Source organism: Setaria viridis, chromosome 3, assembly GCF_005286985.2.
Source record: "Setaria viridis chromosome 3, Setaria_viridis_v4.0, whole genome shotgun sequence".
NCBI classification, from domain to species: Eukaryota; Viridiplantae; Streptophyta; class Magnoliopsida; order Poales; family Poaceae; genus Setaria; species Setaria viridis.
Window position 1 is genome coordinate 4364189 of NC_048265.2, and position 17680 is coordinate 4381868.

The 17680-nt window shown below is 43.9% G+C and overlaps 2 protein-coding genes across 4 annotated transcripts; both read left to right on the forward strand.

Annotated features, from left to right (window-relative positions):
- Positions 1 to 2036: 2036 nt before the first annotated feature.
- Positions 2037 to 8988, forward strand: LOC117848578 (pumilio homolog 1). The gene is made up of 9 exons (XM_034730033.2): positions 2037 to 2795; positions 4026 to 5260; positions 5509 to 5650; positions 5741 to 5848; positions 6288 to 6500; positions 6589 to 6699; positions 7753 to 7947; positions 8095 to 8269; positions 8354 to 8988. The coding sequence occupies exons 1-9, from the start codon at positions 2400 to 2402 to the stop codon at positions 8392 to 8394; spliced, it is 2616 nt and encodes an 871-aa protein (XP_034585924.1). The 5' UTR covers positions 2037 to 2399; the 3' UTR covers positions 8395 to 8988.
- Positions 8989 to 13222: 4234 nt separating this feature from the next.
- Positions 13223 to 16976, forward strand: LOC117847804 (alpha-terpineol synthase, chloroplastic). Of its 3 annotated transcripts, none has more exons than XM_072292566.1 (6): positions 13223 to 13590; positions 13782 to 14248; positions 14415 to 14633; positions 15095 to 15230; positions 15348 to 15599; positions 15814 to 16976. In XM_072292566.1, the coding sequence occupies exons 1-6, from the start codon at positions 13300 to 13302 to the stop codon at positions 16111 to 16113; spliced, it is 1665 nt and encodes a 554-aa protein (XP_072148667.1). In that variant the 5' UTR covers positions 13223 to 13299; the 3' UTR covers positions 16114 to 16976. The 3 variants fall into 3 exon arrangements, with proteins under 3 accessions (XP_072148667.1, XP_034584981.1, XP_072148668.1); XM_034729090.2 differs by having other exon boundaries at positions 13785 to 14248; XM_072292567.1 differs by having other exon boundaries at positions 15855 to 16095.
- The last annotated feature ends 704 nt before the right edge of the window (positions 16977 to 17680 follow it).

Sequence of the window (17680 nt, forward strand, 5' to 3'; positions counted from 1 at the left end):
TCTCACAACAAATCAGCCGTTTCAGCTTTTCAGCCGGCTTATAAGCTGAAGCGAACAGACCCAAAGATGTATCGTTAATCTTAATTAATTTGTCACACACGCCAAACATAGTCTTAGACAAAGCTAAAGTCAAAGAGCGAAGGCAATGCCGATAAGCAAATTAATTTTACAATACGGTATGCAGGTTTTTCTCATAAATGGAAGAAGCAAAAGGTGACGAGTTTTAGATGGTAGTACTCCACTAGTATAAGAGAAAGCAACTCTTGTCGGGCTCGAACTTGCTATTTGCGGCGGCGGTTATCCATTCCAGGGAAGCTGCGTGCAAACTGTCGCCGTCATCAGCAACTGATCTGATCTGGGGGGTGTAATGCAGCGTAGATAGGCTGGTTTATTCCATTTTGCACAGTGAATACTACGATGGAGAGGTGACTGAAAATGTACGTGTGGGGAGCTATCATCCTGATTCTCTCTCTCTCTCTGACACTGCCATCACCCTGAATTCCTAATTGATCGATTGGACAGTAGAAATTCAGGAGACGACGCATGTTGGGCTGTTGAGATAGATGATACTGTTGGGCTGCAAACGGCGGATAGTGAATTTAGCCCATGTCACGTGCAGTCGCTTCTGCTGGGCCGGGATCCTGCTGAATGACTGAATGGGGTAGATGGATGGTGGGCTGCATCCACAAGATTGTCTCGTCGTCATCACCACAACTAATAGTTTTAGGCCCGCTTTGTCGAAGCTTCGTGCGAGGGTCGGTCTGTGGTAATCACCATTAAAGAAAACAATGGAGCGAAGACCGGTTGCTGCGTTAGGGATCTTTCTTTATCTTATTTTATTTTTTTTCCTTGAAAGGAGCTTGCCTTGGCCTCACTCCTTATTTTACTGCCCTAGCCTTTGGCCGGCTCATCGTCTCTGTCATCGATTAAGTCACATCCATACTAACCCTTTTCCTGTTTTGTGTTGTTATAAGTAAAATATGTTGACCATATTTTTTGTGTGTTCTTGAATAAAAGGTAGGATGAAAAAGAAACCCTAAATAGATGAGTGGACGAGAGAGGTTGGGAGGGCCTGAGTTTTCGTGGACTGACGGCCTCGAGATGCATGCATGGGCAGATGGGCTGTTGGTGTTTGGCACGCCATCTTTCTTCACCTTTCCTTCCTCCTCTCCTCGCCTCACTCCCTCTGCTTAGTGGTAACAGTTGGTTTGGAGTAGTTAATCCACTGTTGGAGCACGCTCGATCCGTCACGTGCTCTCCATATTCCATCTTCTTCCTCCGGTCCACTGCCCTTGCGACAGCACGCACGCGAGCAGCAGCGGCCTGCCCGCACCGTGCACGTACTCATCACTACCCCTACTCTACTTACTACCTCTACTCGCCATCTCCTGCACTTTGACAGTTTCACCCCACGGTTACTTCTTACTACACCACTCTTTGGTCTCAGGATTCCACAGTATCACAAACTGATCCATCATTAACGATGCTGAGTTCCATGGGGATTATTGTTCGTCCAGACAAGAGAGGGGCAGACGGAGCGAATGCACAACGGTGCCAGTACCCCAATGCACGCAAATCTTATCTCTAGGGAAAAGGGGGCCTACGGAGCTTGCTGTAAAATCTGGTCTTACCGTACCATGCCAGGAACAAAGCAGAGTGCTGCTATATTCATCTTTGTAACACAAGCTTAAGCTGGTAATCTGACTGAACAACAAACATTGCCAAATTTGGCTTAAAGGGCATCAGAAGAGAGAAGGGGTGGAATCTGCCTGGAGAAGAATGGACTTTTTGGAGAAACTGACCTGAAAACATCTCTTTCAATCACCAATGGAGTAAGCACGCAGGTAGGAGAGTAGAGTACCTCCAAGTTTCCATTTCTAAACAACAAAAAAGAGAGCAGGTCAAGCTTGGCATCTCTCTTCTCTCTCATACACCCACACCCCAGCAACAAAACCCTAGGACCCAAAGCCCTCTGGGCGATCTCGCCCGTCCAACCCCGGATCCGACGACCCAAATCGCTCCGGCCGTTGTACTTAATCGAGCCGCAACCAGGCCTCCTTTCTTCTCCAGTCTCTACGCTTCTTCCCCCACTACCAGCACGCCACTGCTCACACTTGCAGCGGAGAAGGGGAGCCTCCAATCCAATCCCTCGCAAATCCAAACCATTTCGCCGAATTCGAACACCGACTCCCCCGTAGATGGCCGCTCGCTCCCCGATTCGTCCATTCTGAGCAGCCGGAATCGGTTCTTGCCGCTCCCCGATCTCGGCTAGTGCTCATTCCGTGGATAAATTTTGTTAAAAACTGCAACTTTCTCGGTTTTGCTTGAGGGAGCACGGTAATGGCGGGATTCTAGCGCGCTAAACCCTAAAGATCTTGGCTTTTCTTGCGGCCCCCGCGATGGTGACGGAGATGGCGGCGCGCGGCGGCGAGGCGTTCGGCGCGGAGGCGGACCGGGACTTCGAGGTCTTCCGCAGCGGCTCCGCGCCGCCCACCGTCGAGGGCGCCATGGGCGCCGCCGCGGCCGCCGGCAGCCTCTTCCTCGACGACGACCTCCGCGCCGACCCGGCCTACCAGAGCTACTACTACTCCAATGCGCACCTCAACCCGCGCCTCCCGCCGCCGCTGCTCTCCAAGGAGGACTGGCGCTCCTCGCACCACCGCCTCCGCTCCTCCGGCCTCGGCGGGATCGGGGACGGCAGGAGGCAGCAGCAGCCGGCGGCGGCTGCAGAAGGGACGGTGGGGCTGCCCGGGATCGATCTTGGTCGTCATAGGAGCTTCTCCAACGTCTTTCAGGTGCAAAGATCGAATATTTTCTCCGCCCTTTCTTTCTTTTATAGTTTTTATGAAGTATTACATGTATCTCCATTCTGTGCTAGCATACGTCTTGTGAGAAAGCCTTGACCTTGTACTAGTTGCGTGGGATGCTGCTATTTTTGACTGCTGACTGACTGACGAGAGTCCATCCCACTTATAGTGGAGTGTATATCTAGGGTTGAAGTACTTTTCTTTTTAAAATCGTTGGTTACTTCTTCTGTTGTCGATTCAACAGATTCAACAGATCACAACGTATCTCCTTTATATTATCTGACTTAATATGATCAGAATATCATAAGTAGAGAGATTACATGGTTTGAGTTTACACAAGGAATGCCTTTTGACAAAAGAGTTTACAAAGGGACAGAATAACACTTACTTTCCTTATTTGGAGATTTGCTATGTTTGACATATATTAGGGTTCCAGTCATTGTGTAGTCAGTAGGTGTGAATGCGTGAGTGCACTTTAGACTGGTTTTTGAGTGATGTCTTTGTCCTGCAGTTATGGGATTTGTTGATCTGTTGCAGGCGTATCTCCTTTATATTATCTGACTTAATGTGATCAGAATATCAGAAGTAGAGAGATTACATGGTTTGAGTTTACACAAGGAATGCCTTTTGACAAAAGAGTTTACACAATGGACAGGATAACGCTTACTTTCCTTATTTGGAGAGCTAAGTAACATTCTGCAAGCTGTTCTGACTTTGCACATGAAGGTGTTGCAGATGCCATGATACCAATAAACTAGTCTAGTTCCTGAAGAGTTTCATGGCTTATGGTTTTCAAATGTCTTGCGGATCATTGGAAGCACCGTTTCATATTTCTTTTTTTGAAACATATTTCACATTGGAAGCACTGTTTCATATTTCACTAGTTTAATACTTGGATGCACCTTCATGTTTGGCAACCTTCTGTTGTAGCTTATCAATTACAATGCATTTATGCATTGGTGAGCCTCTTGTCCGTGTTGGGTCATACATAGAATCCTCTAAATTCTTGGTTTGCTCAGTTGAATGTCCTTTGTCAATTTTGCAAAACAAAAAGGAGAAAAAAGAATGGCCTTTGTCAATCTTATTCTTATTGAGGACTGTGTTCTGTAGAATTCTTGAATTCCTGTCAACATGTTAAGATTCCTTGTTTTTACTTTCTCTTTCCTTATGCTTCAGTTTTAATCTAAATCAGATTACATCTTTTTGTAAATGGTGCAGGATGACTCATACCAACGGGATATGGATAGGCAGACTGCCAACCACAATAGTAATGACTTGCTAGGTTCTTCTGGAATACAGTATGGCCTCCATCGTGGATCTGGAGCTATGGGAGGCCTGCACTCTAGTAATAATTCACGAGGCTTGGATGAAATTCAGAACAATGATTTATCATCAAATACATATGCTTCTATTTTAGGGTCATCGCTTTCTCGAAGTGCATCTCCAGATCCTGAGCTTGTGAGGAGGGCCCCTAGTCCATCTCTGCCTCCAATTGGTGTGAAAGTTGGTGCTAACGACAAGAAGATTAATGGTGGTTCGTCTTCTTTCCGCCGCAGTTCATCTGCTATAGGTGAATCTGATGATCTTGTGGCAGCTTTATCTGGGATGAGCTTATCATCTAGGGCAATGAGTGGGCAAACTATGGACCAGTCTCAGCTCTATCAGGATGTTGATAATGTCCAGAAATTTCTGTTTGATCGACAGGGTGACCAATCAAATGGCAATCAGCAGCACTCCTACATGAGACGTCCTGAGCATGGACAGTCTAAAGTACCTGATGGCTATTCTCCAAACTTGGCCAATTCATCTACGATGAGAAACCAGATTAATGCTGGCAGTTTCACATCATTTGACAATTTGTCACTTGGATCTGGCTTTGCTTCCCCTAGAATTGGTTCCAGATCCCCTGGCGGGACTGTATCTTCTCGACAAAATTTAGCTGGTATGTCTAACATGCTAAACTACAGTGGAATTGGAAGTCCAACTGCATCACCTTCCCTTCAGACTCCTATTGATCCAGCGTATATCCAGTACCTTGCTCAACTTGCAGCAAGCTGTGATGATCCTCTCATGGACAGGGGCCATCTGGGAAATTCTTACATGGACTTACTTGGTCCTCAGAAAGCTAACCTTGGCCCTTTACTTCAGTCACAAAAGCAATATGGTTACTATGGCAATCTTGGATTTAACCTTGGTTATGCTGGAAGTCCATTGACAAGTCCTGTTCTTCCCTCTTCACCTATTGCGCCAGGCAGTCCGCTTAGGCATGGTGATCGTAGCATGCGCTTTCCATCAGGCATGAGAAGCTTTGGTGGCTCCTTTGGTTCATGGAATTCAGGCATGGGTGGGAAGATGGATGCCAATTTGATGCCCTCGCTTCTGGAGGAATTCAAGAGCAACAAAAGTAAATCATATGAGCTCTCAGAAATAGCGGGCCATGTTGTTGAGTTTAGGTACACCTCCTTCTCATCGATGTTATAAACATCATATTAAACTAACATGGAAATCATCTTAGTGACTTGCATTGTTAAAGGATACAAAATGGTTTAGGAGTTCTTTACTGAGCGCACATTTTCAAACTATATAGTGAGGCAGCCACTTAAATACTGCTAATGTTTTCCATCACAAAGAAGACTTACTCCCTATATCTACTTTCTGAAAGCTTTCTGTGTTGTCTTACTAATTTTTGAATATTTTGTAGTGCGGATCAATACGGGAGCCGGTTCATACAACAAAAGCTAGAAACAGCCAGTACTGAAGAAAAAGACATGGTTTTCTCAGAAATCATGCCTCAAGCTCTCACACTGATGACTGATGTATTTGGAAATTATGTTGTTCAAAAGGTAGGAACATGGGAGCAGTTCCCAGATATCCTTTGAGGTTGACTGTGTTATATCCTCTCTTAATTCTCATTGATCTTTTTTCTCTCTCAGTTTTTTGAGCATGGAAGCACTGCCCAGATAAAGGAATTGGCTGGTCAACTTATTGGACGTGTCCTTGCTCTCAGTCTTCAGATGTATGGGTGCCGGGTTATACAGAAGGTGCTTGTCAGTTGAAATATGTCCCCCCTAACAAATATGCTTTTATTTTTTTCGTGTTTATTCAATAAGTAGAGCTTTGTGTTTTTTTTCCTTGCATGCTTGTTGATGGCTCCAAGGCTTTTTTTACCTTGCACTATAACTAACTATTGTTTCTGAGTGATCAAAATGTCATTTGGCTTACAGATTGGTACAGTTTTATTGGTCTGTAGTTTTCAATTCCATATAACAAAACAACTAAGTATGAGAATGCATGCAGCTACCCAGTGGAGCAGTTGTGTGAGAAATATATGTTGGATAATTGCTGGAAAGCTTATCTGTATACATTCTGAGTGTCCTTGTACAATTGTCTAACCCTTTGCATCTGTAGATTTTACTTAATTGGCAAAAAGACTGTAGCAAGTAATATGTTTTTCTGATGCTATTGATGATGTATGCACAGGCTATCGAGGTCGTTGATTTAGATCTGCAGACTAAAATGGTTGCAGAGCTGGAGGGACATGTCATGCGTTGTGTACGTGATCAAAATGGGAACCATGTAATACAAAAATGCATAGAGTGCATTCCTCAGCATGCTATCGAGTTTATTGTCTCAACTTTCTATGGCCAAGTTGTAATGCTATCCACCCATCCATATGGTTGTCGAGTTATTCAGGTATGCTACTTATATACATCATTCTCTTTGGAGCTTTACCAGCAGTAGTATGCAATTTCTTATTGTTATTTCACACGAATTGCTACAGAGGGTTCTAGAGCACTGTGATGATCCTAAAACACAGCAAATAATGATGGATGAGATTCTCCAGTCTGTTTGCTTGCTAGCTCAGGACCAGTATGGCAATTACGTTGTTCAGGTCAGTGCCATGTTCAATTTTGATAGAGATACATGCTGTACCTGCCTACCTGGTTGTGTTGGTGGGCTTTGTCTTGCAGTAGCATCTCTAGGCTATTATGCTGATCTTATATGTTGCTTACCTGATAACTAGTATCATTCAATGCTGAAATGTGGATCAGGGATCCCCTTCCCTGAAATGGAAGTAGACTATTTTGTGTATCAGCTATGCTGCTCCTGCTGCTCAGGAAATGCATTTATGTGAACATTAGAGCTTGCAGTCTCTTGTTGAAGTTAGCAAAAAAAAACATGCATGCTTGAGTGTAACTTTGAGGTGCAATCTTTATTCTAGTTATCTAGTATCTTGATATTGTCAAACTGACAGTGACTTTAGAATTTAGTTGCCATTCAATTCATGTGAACTACAATATGACATGTTACTTGTCGCAATTGTTTCACTACAAACATTTGAACACCTAGGTTGGACACAAATTGAATTTTATTAACTCAGCGTAGACATTCGATATCTGAAGTCTTGTTCTGATACCTTAAGTGGTTTCCTTTTACGTTTTCTCCAGTTAATGTGTAGGGAACTTGGTGGATTTTTGTGGTGATACAGTGCTACTAGTTATTACTCCATGTGTTATAAATAAATATTATTATGGAGATAGATGGCCTTTAATGTGATTTGGACTGCAGATGTCTATTTGTGTTTATAAATTGTAAATACTATGGAATTTCTTTCGGGGACAATTCTACATATATTGTTTTTGTAGGGGAAATTGAATAACACTAATTCTGCTGCCAAAATTTGAAATGTTCGACTGGAGACATCCCCTTGTGTTATTTTTACCCCTGCTGGAAGAGTGCACATATTTTTCTTTTTAGGAATTATGATTGATTCACAGAGTGAAGTGTGGAACTTACGGTGTGGATGTGTTTTATGCGATAGCCATTGTTGTATTCTTAGTCATGCTTCTGAGATCTTCGGGACTTTCTCCTTTGATTTATTTATGGTAGGGTTTTCAGTTCCTCAATATTTTATTTCTAACTAGCAACATGCTGAACTTTACAGCATGTTCTGGAACATGGCAAACCCCATGAGAGATCTGCTATTATTGAGAAGTTGATTGGCCAAATTGTGCAAATGAGCCAGCAAAAGTTTGCTTCAAATGTCATTGAGAAGTGCTTAGCCTTTGGAAATCCTGTAGAGCGCCAGGTTCTGATTGGCGAGATGCTTGGATCCACTAGTGAAAGTGAACCTCTTGAGGTATGGAACCCTCCCTTTTGTAAAAGTTTTTAAACGGAACAGGTCAAATGTTTTATTTTTTTCACTAATCTGGCTAATGGATATGTTGGAAGTTTGCAGTATAGTATCTTCAGGCCTTACTGAAATGGTTTGTGTTGTGGTTGCTAGGTAATGATGAAAGACCAGTTTGCTAACTATGTGGTGCAGAAGGTGTTAGAAACTTGTGATGATCAGCAGAGAGAGATGATCCTTACAAGGATAAAAACACATCTGAACACCCTCAAGAAGTACACCTACGGGAAGCACATAGTAGCACGCGTAGAGAAACTTGTTGCTGCTGGAGGTATATATGGCCCATCTCCAGTACCTTCACACTATGTGTCTGTATTCATGGGGGCTAATAATGTCTGTGTTCTTATGCTCGCAGAGAAGCGCCTTGGGCTTCAACCAGCATGCACTGCTGCCTGAAGGGCAAACAATCTAGTTGTACAGCTAACAGTTGCTAGGTTTGCACTCACGTTTTTTCTCTACTAAAAACCTTATATAAGGCCCTTTTGGCCTTGCCGGAAATAAATACTGTACGTTTGCGCCGAAGAGTGTACATTGATTCTGTAGCTGAAGACCCTACGCAGAATCAAGGGAGGAGAGTGATATGCATGCAAATTTGATCTGCAAGCTGCTGTAAAGAGGAGGAAGGTGGAGGACTAAGAAGCACGTTAATTACTCTGCTGCTGTACAAATTAAATTTAGATCTTAGAGTGAGAGAAAGTAAGCTGTTAGCTGTCTAAAAAGAAAAGCTGAAGCCATTAGCCCCCCTGTTTTCATCTGTTGATATAGTAGCGGCTTCCTGTTGTTTGGCCTTTGTTGTAACATAAGCCGAGGCGCACTGGCCTTTGTTTACAGTTAAGCTGTTGTTATTAGTATCAGCTTTCCTGGACTGTTTGTTATGTATCTTGTGCTAATGGAGTCCCATGTAATCCAGGTCTAAGATGTCGTGAATGTTTTTCTTGCGACAGACATAACTTTTAAGGTGATTTATAGGCAGGCATGCCTATTTCACAATGCCTCGCTCTTTGAGATGCCTTCTTTTTGGTGGATGAGAATGATGGTTCTTGTTTGTGTTTGAATTTTGAAAGAAGGGAACCAAATTGTGTGTGTCCTATTACATATGTTTCTCTATCATGATCAATCCACGTTGTTGATGGTGCCTCGTGTGTATAGTGGTAGAGCGGCCTCAAGCTTTTGCCTTGAATGTTCCCTGAACCATCAAAATGTCTACTTATTTGTCGATTTACTACCTCTCTTGCGAGGATATTTATCTACTTTGTTTGTTTTTTAAGTGAGCAACATGTGCGACGAACAGATCATTCTCCAGTCATCTACGGCCGCAGGATTGATGCCTGAGCCCTATCTGAACCTGCTCTATAAATGCTGTTGCATAATCGCACACACAGCGCAAGTCCACAACATAGGACACTCATCAGGTTCTTGTTAGAGACACGGTGAGCTTCCATTGTTTCTCAACTCGTCAGCACTCAGCATGTAGCACATCGTTTCATTCCTTTTTTGCCAGCTAGCAAAGTAGCTTGCCTTAGTAAATCAGTCACTAGTGGCTATGTATCTCCATGGATCTTAGCTGCTGCTAGCTCGTGTGTCGTGCATGCTGTATCTTTATTTTGTTCACATATAGTTGGTTTAATTTTAGTGATCTATATATCTGCAACTATCGGACAGCTAGCGAGCATGAACACCACGACGGAAGAAACCAGCGGCAAGACGTCGTTGCCGGAGGTGGTGGGGATGAGCGTGGAGGAGGCCAAGAAGGTGATCCTCAAGGACAAGCCCGACGCCGACATCGTCGTGCTCCCCGTCGGCTCGCCGGTGACCTTGGATCTTCGTCTCGACCGCGTCCGTATCTTCGTCGACACCGTCGCCCAGACGCCCCATGTTGGTTAGAGCTCGGTAGCCATGGGTCTCTGCCTGTTGCCCATGCCTACTAGTGGAATAAAATAAAATAATTCGCGAGATGCCTATGCATCTTCGCTCTGTATGTGCGACTTGTTACTGGATCAATGTGAAATCGACTTGCGATGTCGTTTTTCATCGATGCTGTAATGAATAAAATGCTAATTCCTTCTCTGAGGATGAGAGTGATGACATAAATGATGGATATGTTGCTATGCGTGTCATGATCATCCATGTGGTTGCTGTGCCCTGTGTGCGCATGTGTGAGCAAAGCTACAAAGATGGTGCCATGGAAAGCTCGTGAAAACCAAAGACGATGGCGATGAGGATTACCGGAGCTGACTGTGTTTTCAGTGTGTGCACTTGGCATATGTGAAAGGCTCGATCTACTCCAGCAGCAAAAACAAGACACAAGACAAGTTTCATAGACAAGTAAGTTCCCAAGTGTATGCTTGATCACTGTTGATCGATCTCTAGCCAACAACCGATTCTTATATGTGTGCATGCGTGCAGATTGGCTGAGTAATCCATCGACGACGATGAGCTCCGCCGTGGACACGACCGGCGGCGAGAATAAGAAGACGTCGTGGCCGGAGGTGGTGGGCCTGCCCGTGAAGGAGGCGAAGGAGATCATTCTCAAGGACATGCCCAGCGCTGACATCGTCGTGCTGCCGGTTGGCACGTTTGTGACCCAGGAGTTGAACCCCAACCGTGTCCGCATCTTCGTCGACACCGTTGCTCAAACCCCGAGAGTTGGATGATAGGCTTGTCCTGATCTCCTCTTGTTGTTTACTGTGTGCATATGCTTCTTGAACCATCAACATCATCATCTTTTTTTTTTTGAGGAATCGCCATCTGCAAAATACAAATTACGCAGACGTAGCATCGTTTTTGGCTCAGGAATTTGAAGTGGTTTAGATGCAATAAAGCGGAAGCAATAAAACAAGAAGGGTAAGGCTTCACAGCTACTCCTACAAACCAGCTGGGGGCCCCAATGGCACCAGGGGCGGCATCCTACTGTTGTGGAATAGCACTCACGTCGGGCTCACTGACATAGTTGTAGGACCATACCATATAACAGCAAGGTAACAATGCATGAAACCGCAAACGTCTTCACACTCTCCGTGGTTTACGGCCCAACCGGATCGAACGACAAGCCGCAATTTCTAGCAGAACTACAAGCGCAAAAGCCTCCACAAGGCTCCCAATGGTTAGTCCTAGGTGACTTCAACCTCATCTACAAAGCGAGCGACAAAAATAACAACAGACTAAACTTAAGGCTTATGAACTTGTTCAAACAGGCACTTGATGACAGTGACTTACGTGAGGTCCATATGCTAAATAGAAGATTCATTTGGAGCAATGAAAGACAAAATCCAACCCTTGTTAGGCTCGATAGAGTTTCTGCAAATGCGGAATGGGAAAATGCCTTCAGTACTCACGTCCTGCACGCCCTATCAACTTTCTTATCCGACCACTGTCCTATCTTGCTTTCCAACCAAAGTGACCCGAGACGCTCCAAATCCTTCAATATTTTGGAAATGTTTGGAGAAGTAACAGGGCTCAAAACAAATTTCCGCAAGTCAACAGCCGTCCCTATCTGCTGTGAAGGCGTACAGTTGAGCGAGGTACTGGAAAATCTACCGGTAAGGCGTGGCACCTTCCCGATCAAATATCTAGGCCTACCACTGTCCGCAGTGCGCCTGAAGGCGGTTGACTTACAACCGCTAGTGGACAAGGTGGTTGGCAAGCTAAGCAGTTGGAGCGGAAGAAATTTGACGCCAGCCGGGAGGCTCACATTGGTTAAATCCGTCCTAACCGCACAACCAGTTTATCTACTGACTACTCTCAAAGCGCCTAAAGAAATAATGAAGACCATTGATGCTAAGCGGAAACAATTCCTATGGGCGGGGACGGAGTCAGTCACAGGCGGCAAATGCAAGGTGAATTGGACACGGTCAGCAAGGCCTAGGAACGAGGGCGGACTCAGAGTATTACACCTCAGAATGTTTTCCAGAGCTTTACGTCTACGTTGGCTTTGGCAGGACTGGATGAATGAAGGGTCGTCTTGGGAGGAACGCGAGATACCTTGCTCCCAAGCTGTCCGCAAGCTTTTTGCTGCGGCGACCATGATTATAATTGGAGACGGCAAGAAAATATCATTCTGGGACAATGGTTGGGTAAGTGGACAAAGGCCAAGGAACAAAGCACCGAACTTGTTTCACATGTCCAAAAGAAAGAACAAGATGCTGTACGATGCGGTGACGGGTGACACATGGATACAAGACTTAAACCTTCTACATCGAGGGTTCACCATGGCACATTTCATTGAGTACCATCGATTATGGATCGAGGTCAGCCGACTGCAGCTAAGACTGGGTCTCCCGGACACCATCGCATGGAAGTTCACGGCAGACGGGAAGTACAGCTCACAGTCGGCCTACCGATCACAATTCATAGGGTCCACGGCGGCTAATTTCAAGAATTTAATTTGGAAAATAGGACGCCTCCAAAGTGCAAGTTCTTTGGTTGGCTGGCTATACAAGATAGGAAATGGATAGCGGACCGACTACAACGTCAGGGATGGACCAGTAACCCAAGGTGTGTGCTATGCAACACGACGCAGGAGACCGGCTATCATCTTTTCGCCGACTGTAACTTTGCAAGAACAATCTGGATCGAGATGAGTACATGGATAAGGTGTCCGAACATTGGCCCGAGCCGTTGGGACAGGCACGATTCCTTACATAGTTGGTGGACAGCTTTACTGGCCACCCCTATGTGGTCCGCGGAAAATAGTTGCGTAGTCTAATTATCCTCGTCCTTTGGGAAATTTGGTCAGAGAGAAATCAGAGGATATTCTGGCACAAGGAGCAGTCAGCTAATCGGATAGTCAATTGCATCGAAGACCAGACGGCAGTGTGGATCATGGCGGGAGCTAAACACTTACAATATTTCATTTACGCGTCTTGATTTTTGTAGTAGTCCTAGCGGAGTTTTTCTTTGCCGCTATTGGGATGTGAGTGTATAGTTTGTATAGAATGTTTGTAATCGGCCCGCCAAACTTTCCTCTTTTTTTAATATAGCAGCAGTTCTCCTGCTAGCTCGTTTAAAAAAAAATAAGGGTAAGGTGGCGAGGATGTTAATTTTCACCATCTTGCTGTATATTCGGTGAAGAGATCGTGAACGGGCCACCTCATGTGCCTCATGTCTGCTAGAAGCAAAGCAGGTAGGGATCTGTCCTGTCCTTTTCCGTTCCATCCTCGTGTGCCTCGTGCGTATATTAAAAACTGCTAGATCACTTACCAAAAACAAATACTGCTAGAGCACGTAGGCTTTCCTCATTTGCACAAGAAATGTAGACTGCACAAATTTAGTCTCTTAGATACCAGCATCTTCAGTACTGTCATGGAGACCTTATCCTTCAAACCACAACGCCAAAGCACCAGTGCTCCTGGATCACGGCTGCTCGGGCGATGCCGGAGCATTTCAGGGAGGTGGCGGCGAAGGCAGAAGTACACCACATTGCAGCAATGCCGCTGCCAATCGCAGCAGGATTCTTCCATGGAGAGAGCACGGCATCATCCTGATGAGGCAGACAGCCGCCTGAGCCGAAGCACCGGCATTTTCCACCCATCTATATGGCGTGATTTCTTCCTTGGCTACTCTAACCCAGACAATTCATTTCAGCAACTACAGGTTTTTCTTATTGATCGATCTCCTTCTCTGCTATCATTTTTTTTAAATTAATGAAGTGATATATAGCTACAGAATTTTCTAATCAACTTGTTTGGGTATAATTTATTTAGAAAATAATTATAAAAGGTTAATACAGATACCAGTTGGTACTTGCCATTATGCTCAGGTTAAGTACTTAACCACCGTTTCAGCAGGCTTGGATGGATCGAGCAGATAAACTCAAGGGAGAAGTCGCCCAAATGATCGTAGCAAGTTCAACTACTGGTGACCTGCATGGGAGGCTGCTTCTCGTCGATGTATTGGAGCGCCTGTGCTTGGATCACCTGTTCGAAGAAGAGATCAATGCTGAATTAGCACAAATTGAGGCTGCTGATGTTAGAGACTGTGACCTTGGTACAGTGGCTCTCTGGTTTTATCTACTATTCACAAGAAGGCATTTAGAAATGATATTGCCCTTTGTGGAAGGGCTATTAGCACGTGAAATACAATCCACACTTGAGATCCCACTCCCTAGAAGGGTTAGAATCTATGAGTCAAAGTATTATATCTCTACATATGAGAAAGATGCTACACTACATGATAAGGTACTGCAACTCGCAAAGTTAAATTCAGATATTATGCAGCTCCATCACCAGCAAGAGTTGAGTATCCTTACAAGGTGAAGTGTTGCATGTTTTGTTATTTGGAGTTCAATTACATAATAACATTTAAATAACGAACAAATGACATTACTAACTAATATGTAGACAAAATTGCTAGATTTCTGTAACTCTAGTGAATTTCCAAAATGAAGTTTACAATAATTGTTGTTCATGCACATACAGATGGTGGGAGGATATAAAGATGGAGTCGATGATCCCTTTTGCTCGAGATAGAATTGTGGAGTGCTTTTTGTGGATCTTAGGGGTATACTTTGAACCATGTCATTCACGGGCCCGAATAATATTGACAATGATTATTGCCATTGTGACCCTTTTGGATGATATTTACGATTCTTATGGATCACCAGAAGAATGTGACATACTTACCAATTGCATTGAAAGGTTTGTACCTCTTTCTTTGCTTACAATTAAATATTCTATCGTAGGTTCGGTTCATATTTGTCTTGACTGTGAAATGCGGAAAGAACAATAAGGAAAATAATATGATACTTTTAAGTAGGTAAGTTATATACCTTTTATTAAGGGGGAAAATCAGATTTTTGCATATATGAAGTTCGAAAATAGAGCACATAGATTGTTTCCTTGATAGAACCATATTATAATGGTAACTAGTTCTGTATTTGGGGTTAATATTTGGCTTAGTCATATGTATGACTATGAGTGGTCATGCACAGAAAAGTTCCATCTAGCTAGCTTTGAGTAAATATAACAAAGAAAATTCAACCAGTGTGATTGATGAATAATTACACAGTTAAATTATATTTAAAGTTACCAGTGTAGTGACGTTTTTCTACATGTTGATCATATAGACTTCATATGTTTGTCCGAATCATCATTTCCAGATGGGATCCAAAGGCCGCTTATGATCTCCCAGAGTGTATGAGAATTGCTCTGGGGAAAATATTGGATAGCTATGAAGCCATTGAAAATATGCTTCACCAAGAGGAGAAACATCGCATTCTGTATCTAAGATACTTTGTAAGTTACCTTCTGCATCTACATATTTCAATTTTTTGGCCTCCCTCTGAATGAATATCCGGGAACCAATAAATGTGAAAAATTTTCCCAACATATATAGTTTACTACAATTTGCAGACAGAAGATCTTGTTAGAAGCTTCAACATGGAGGTAAAAATGCTCCAGGAAGGATATATTCCAGAGTCTGTTGAAGAGCATCTAAAGGTTTCACTAAGAACCGGTGGATGTCCCATTTTGTCGTGTGCTTCCTTCGTTGGGATGCATGATATAGCGACAACTGATTTCTTTAATTGGGTTTCTAGTGTACCTAAAATGGTCCAGGCACTTTCCATTATTCTCAGACTAGTAGACGACCTCCAGTCATATGAGGTAATATAACATATCTCATTTATTAGATTATACTATGATAATATTTGAAGCCTGATAACAAACTCATAGTTCAATTTTGAATTTGCACCATGATTTTGGTGCTGATCACATAACGTAGCTTTATTATTATTGATCAACGCTAATTAGGATGCTTCTTGACATGTACTCTACCTTTCTCTTACCAATATATCTGAATATTTAACTTCATGTGTAGCGAGAGCAATTGATCCCTCATGTTGCTTTGACAATCGATAGCTACATGAAGGAGCACAATGTCTCGATTGAGATGGCACGCGAGAAGATACTCATACTGAAAGAGGAGTCATGGAAAGATTTTAACAGCGAGTGGCTGAACCCCAACAATGTCTACCCAAAGCAGCTATTGGAGAGAATATTCAACTTGACGAGGACAATGGAATTCATGTACAACCAAGAGGACAATTTCACAAACTGCACCAACCTAAAGGATACCATCCATTCGTTGTTCGTGGAAGCATATGCAAAGCTTATTTAGGATTTGTGTGAGCACACAACCAATAAATTTGTACAAGATCTGATTCACAAGTCACAACACATGAGTTCGATTTGATTCACAACACGTGGTGGATTCACCAGCAAAAATCACAAACAAATCGTTCACAAAAAGAGGTGAATCAAATCTGGCAGCTCGCGTGGTAGCTCGCGCCGCACCGGGCCGCCTGCGGCTGTGCCACGCCAGGAAGCTCCGCACACACCGGCCATCTCGCGGGGAGGGAGCTAGGAGGAGGAGGTCAGGGAGGTGGGGAGGGAGGGAGCAGAGGGAGAGGAGGAGGCGGGGAGGAAGGGAGGGAGCAAAGGGAGGAGCGCCGGCCATTTGCATGTGCTGAGGGAGAGGAGCAGATATGGGAGAGAGAGAGAGAGGAGTCGGAGAGATAAAGGCTGGTGTCATGGATTTAGTCTGTGTTGGTGGCTCCAACCAGGACTAAAGGGACAGATTTAGTCCCGGTGGAGCCACCATTCAGGATTAACTCCATTTATCCTGGCTTGTGGCACCAACCGGGACTCAAAGCTTCACTTTTGTCTCGGTTGGAACCACCAACCAGAACTAAAAGGATTTTGAGGGACTACGAAATTTAGACCGGGACTAATACTTCTTTAGTCCTAGGTCCAATTTGTTTCGAGATTTTTGTCCAATGATCGAAAGTCGTTTCTCTACTTAGTGGATGGAATTTATGTACAACCAAGAGGACAATTTCACAAGCTGCCCTAAGCTCAAGGATACCATCCACTTGTTGTTGGCGGAGTCATTTAATTTACAATCCTCATTTAGTATTGGCAATGACAATAAATTGTATGTCTAGTTACTAATACAATGTGGCGTCAGCTCATTCTTCTGCACCCATATTTCAGTGTCATCGGGTACATTATCTCTTGTCTATGGTAGTAGGTTGGAAAATATTCTCTCTTAAAATCTCCATTATGCAGGTCAACTGTTGTCTACTTTAGTAATCAGAGTTACTTAATCGCAGAACTGGTTGCCGTCTCTCTCTTTTTTCCTTGCAAGGACAATGCCCGAATGTATGCCGTGCTTTTACCTTTTTTCTTTTGAAAGAAAGTGCCGTTTACCCCTTGTTCCTCGCCTTCTGTTGAATCGATGATGATGATGATCTGTTTATGAGCCAAATTGATTACTATTAATAACAACTGTAGACCAAGCAATCCATGTAAACAGTTTAGAGAAACATGCACGCTATACGCTGCTGTACAGATTTTTATCTCTAAAAGCTAAGCTGATCGAAAAATCGTTAGTGTTGTTGGTTCAGTTTTTAGGTGATGCGTTAATGGAGCTGTGTTGATTGATGCTAGTGCCATTTCAAGCTTGGACCCTTAGCTCGGCGCCATTATTGGTGGTACCAAGCTTACACGTCTCAGCGTTAGGGGGTTTGGCACCTAGGTTGTAGCACCGTTGGTGACGTGGACGCTGACATGGCAGCCTGCTTGGCGCCAGGGTGGATGGCGCCAAGCTTGGCGCCGTAGATCTTAGCGTCATAGATCTTGGCGTCGAGCTCGGCGCCGTATTACACTGTAGCTCTTGGCGTTTG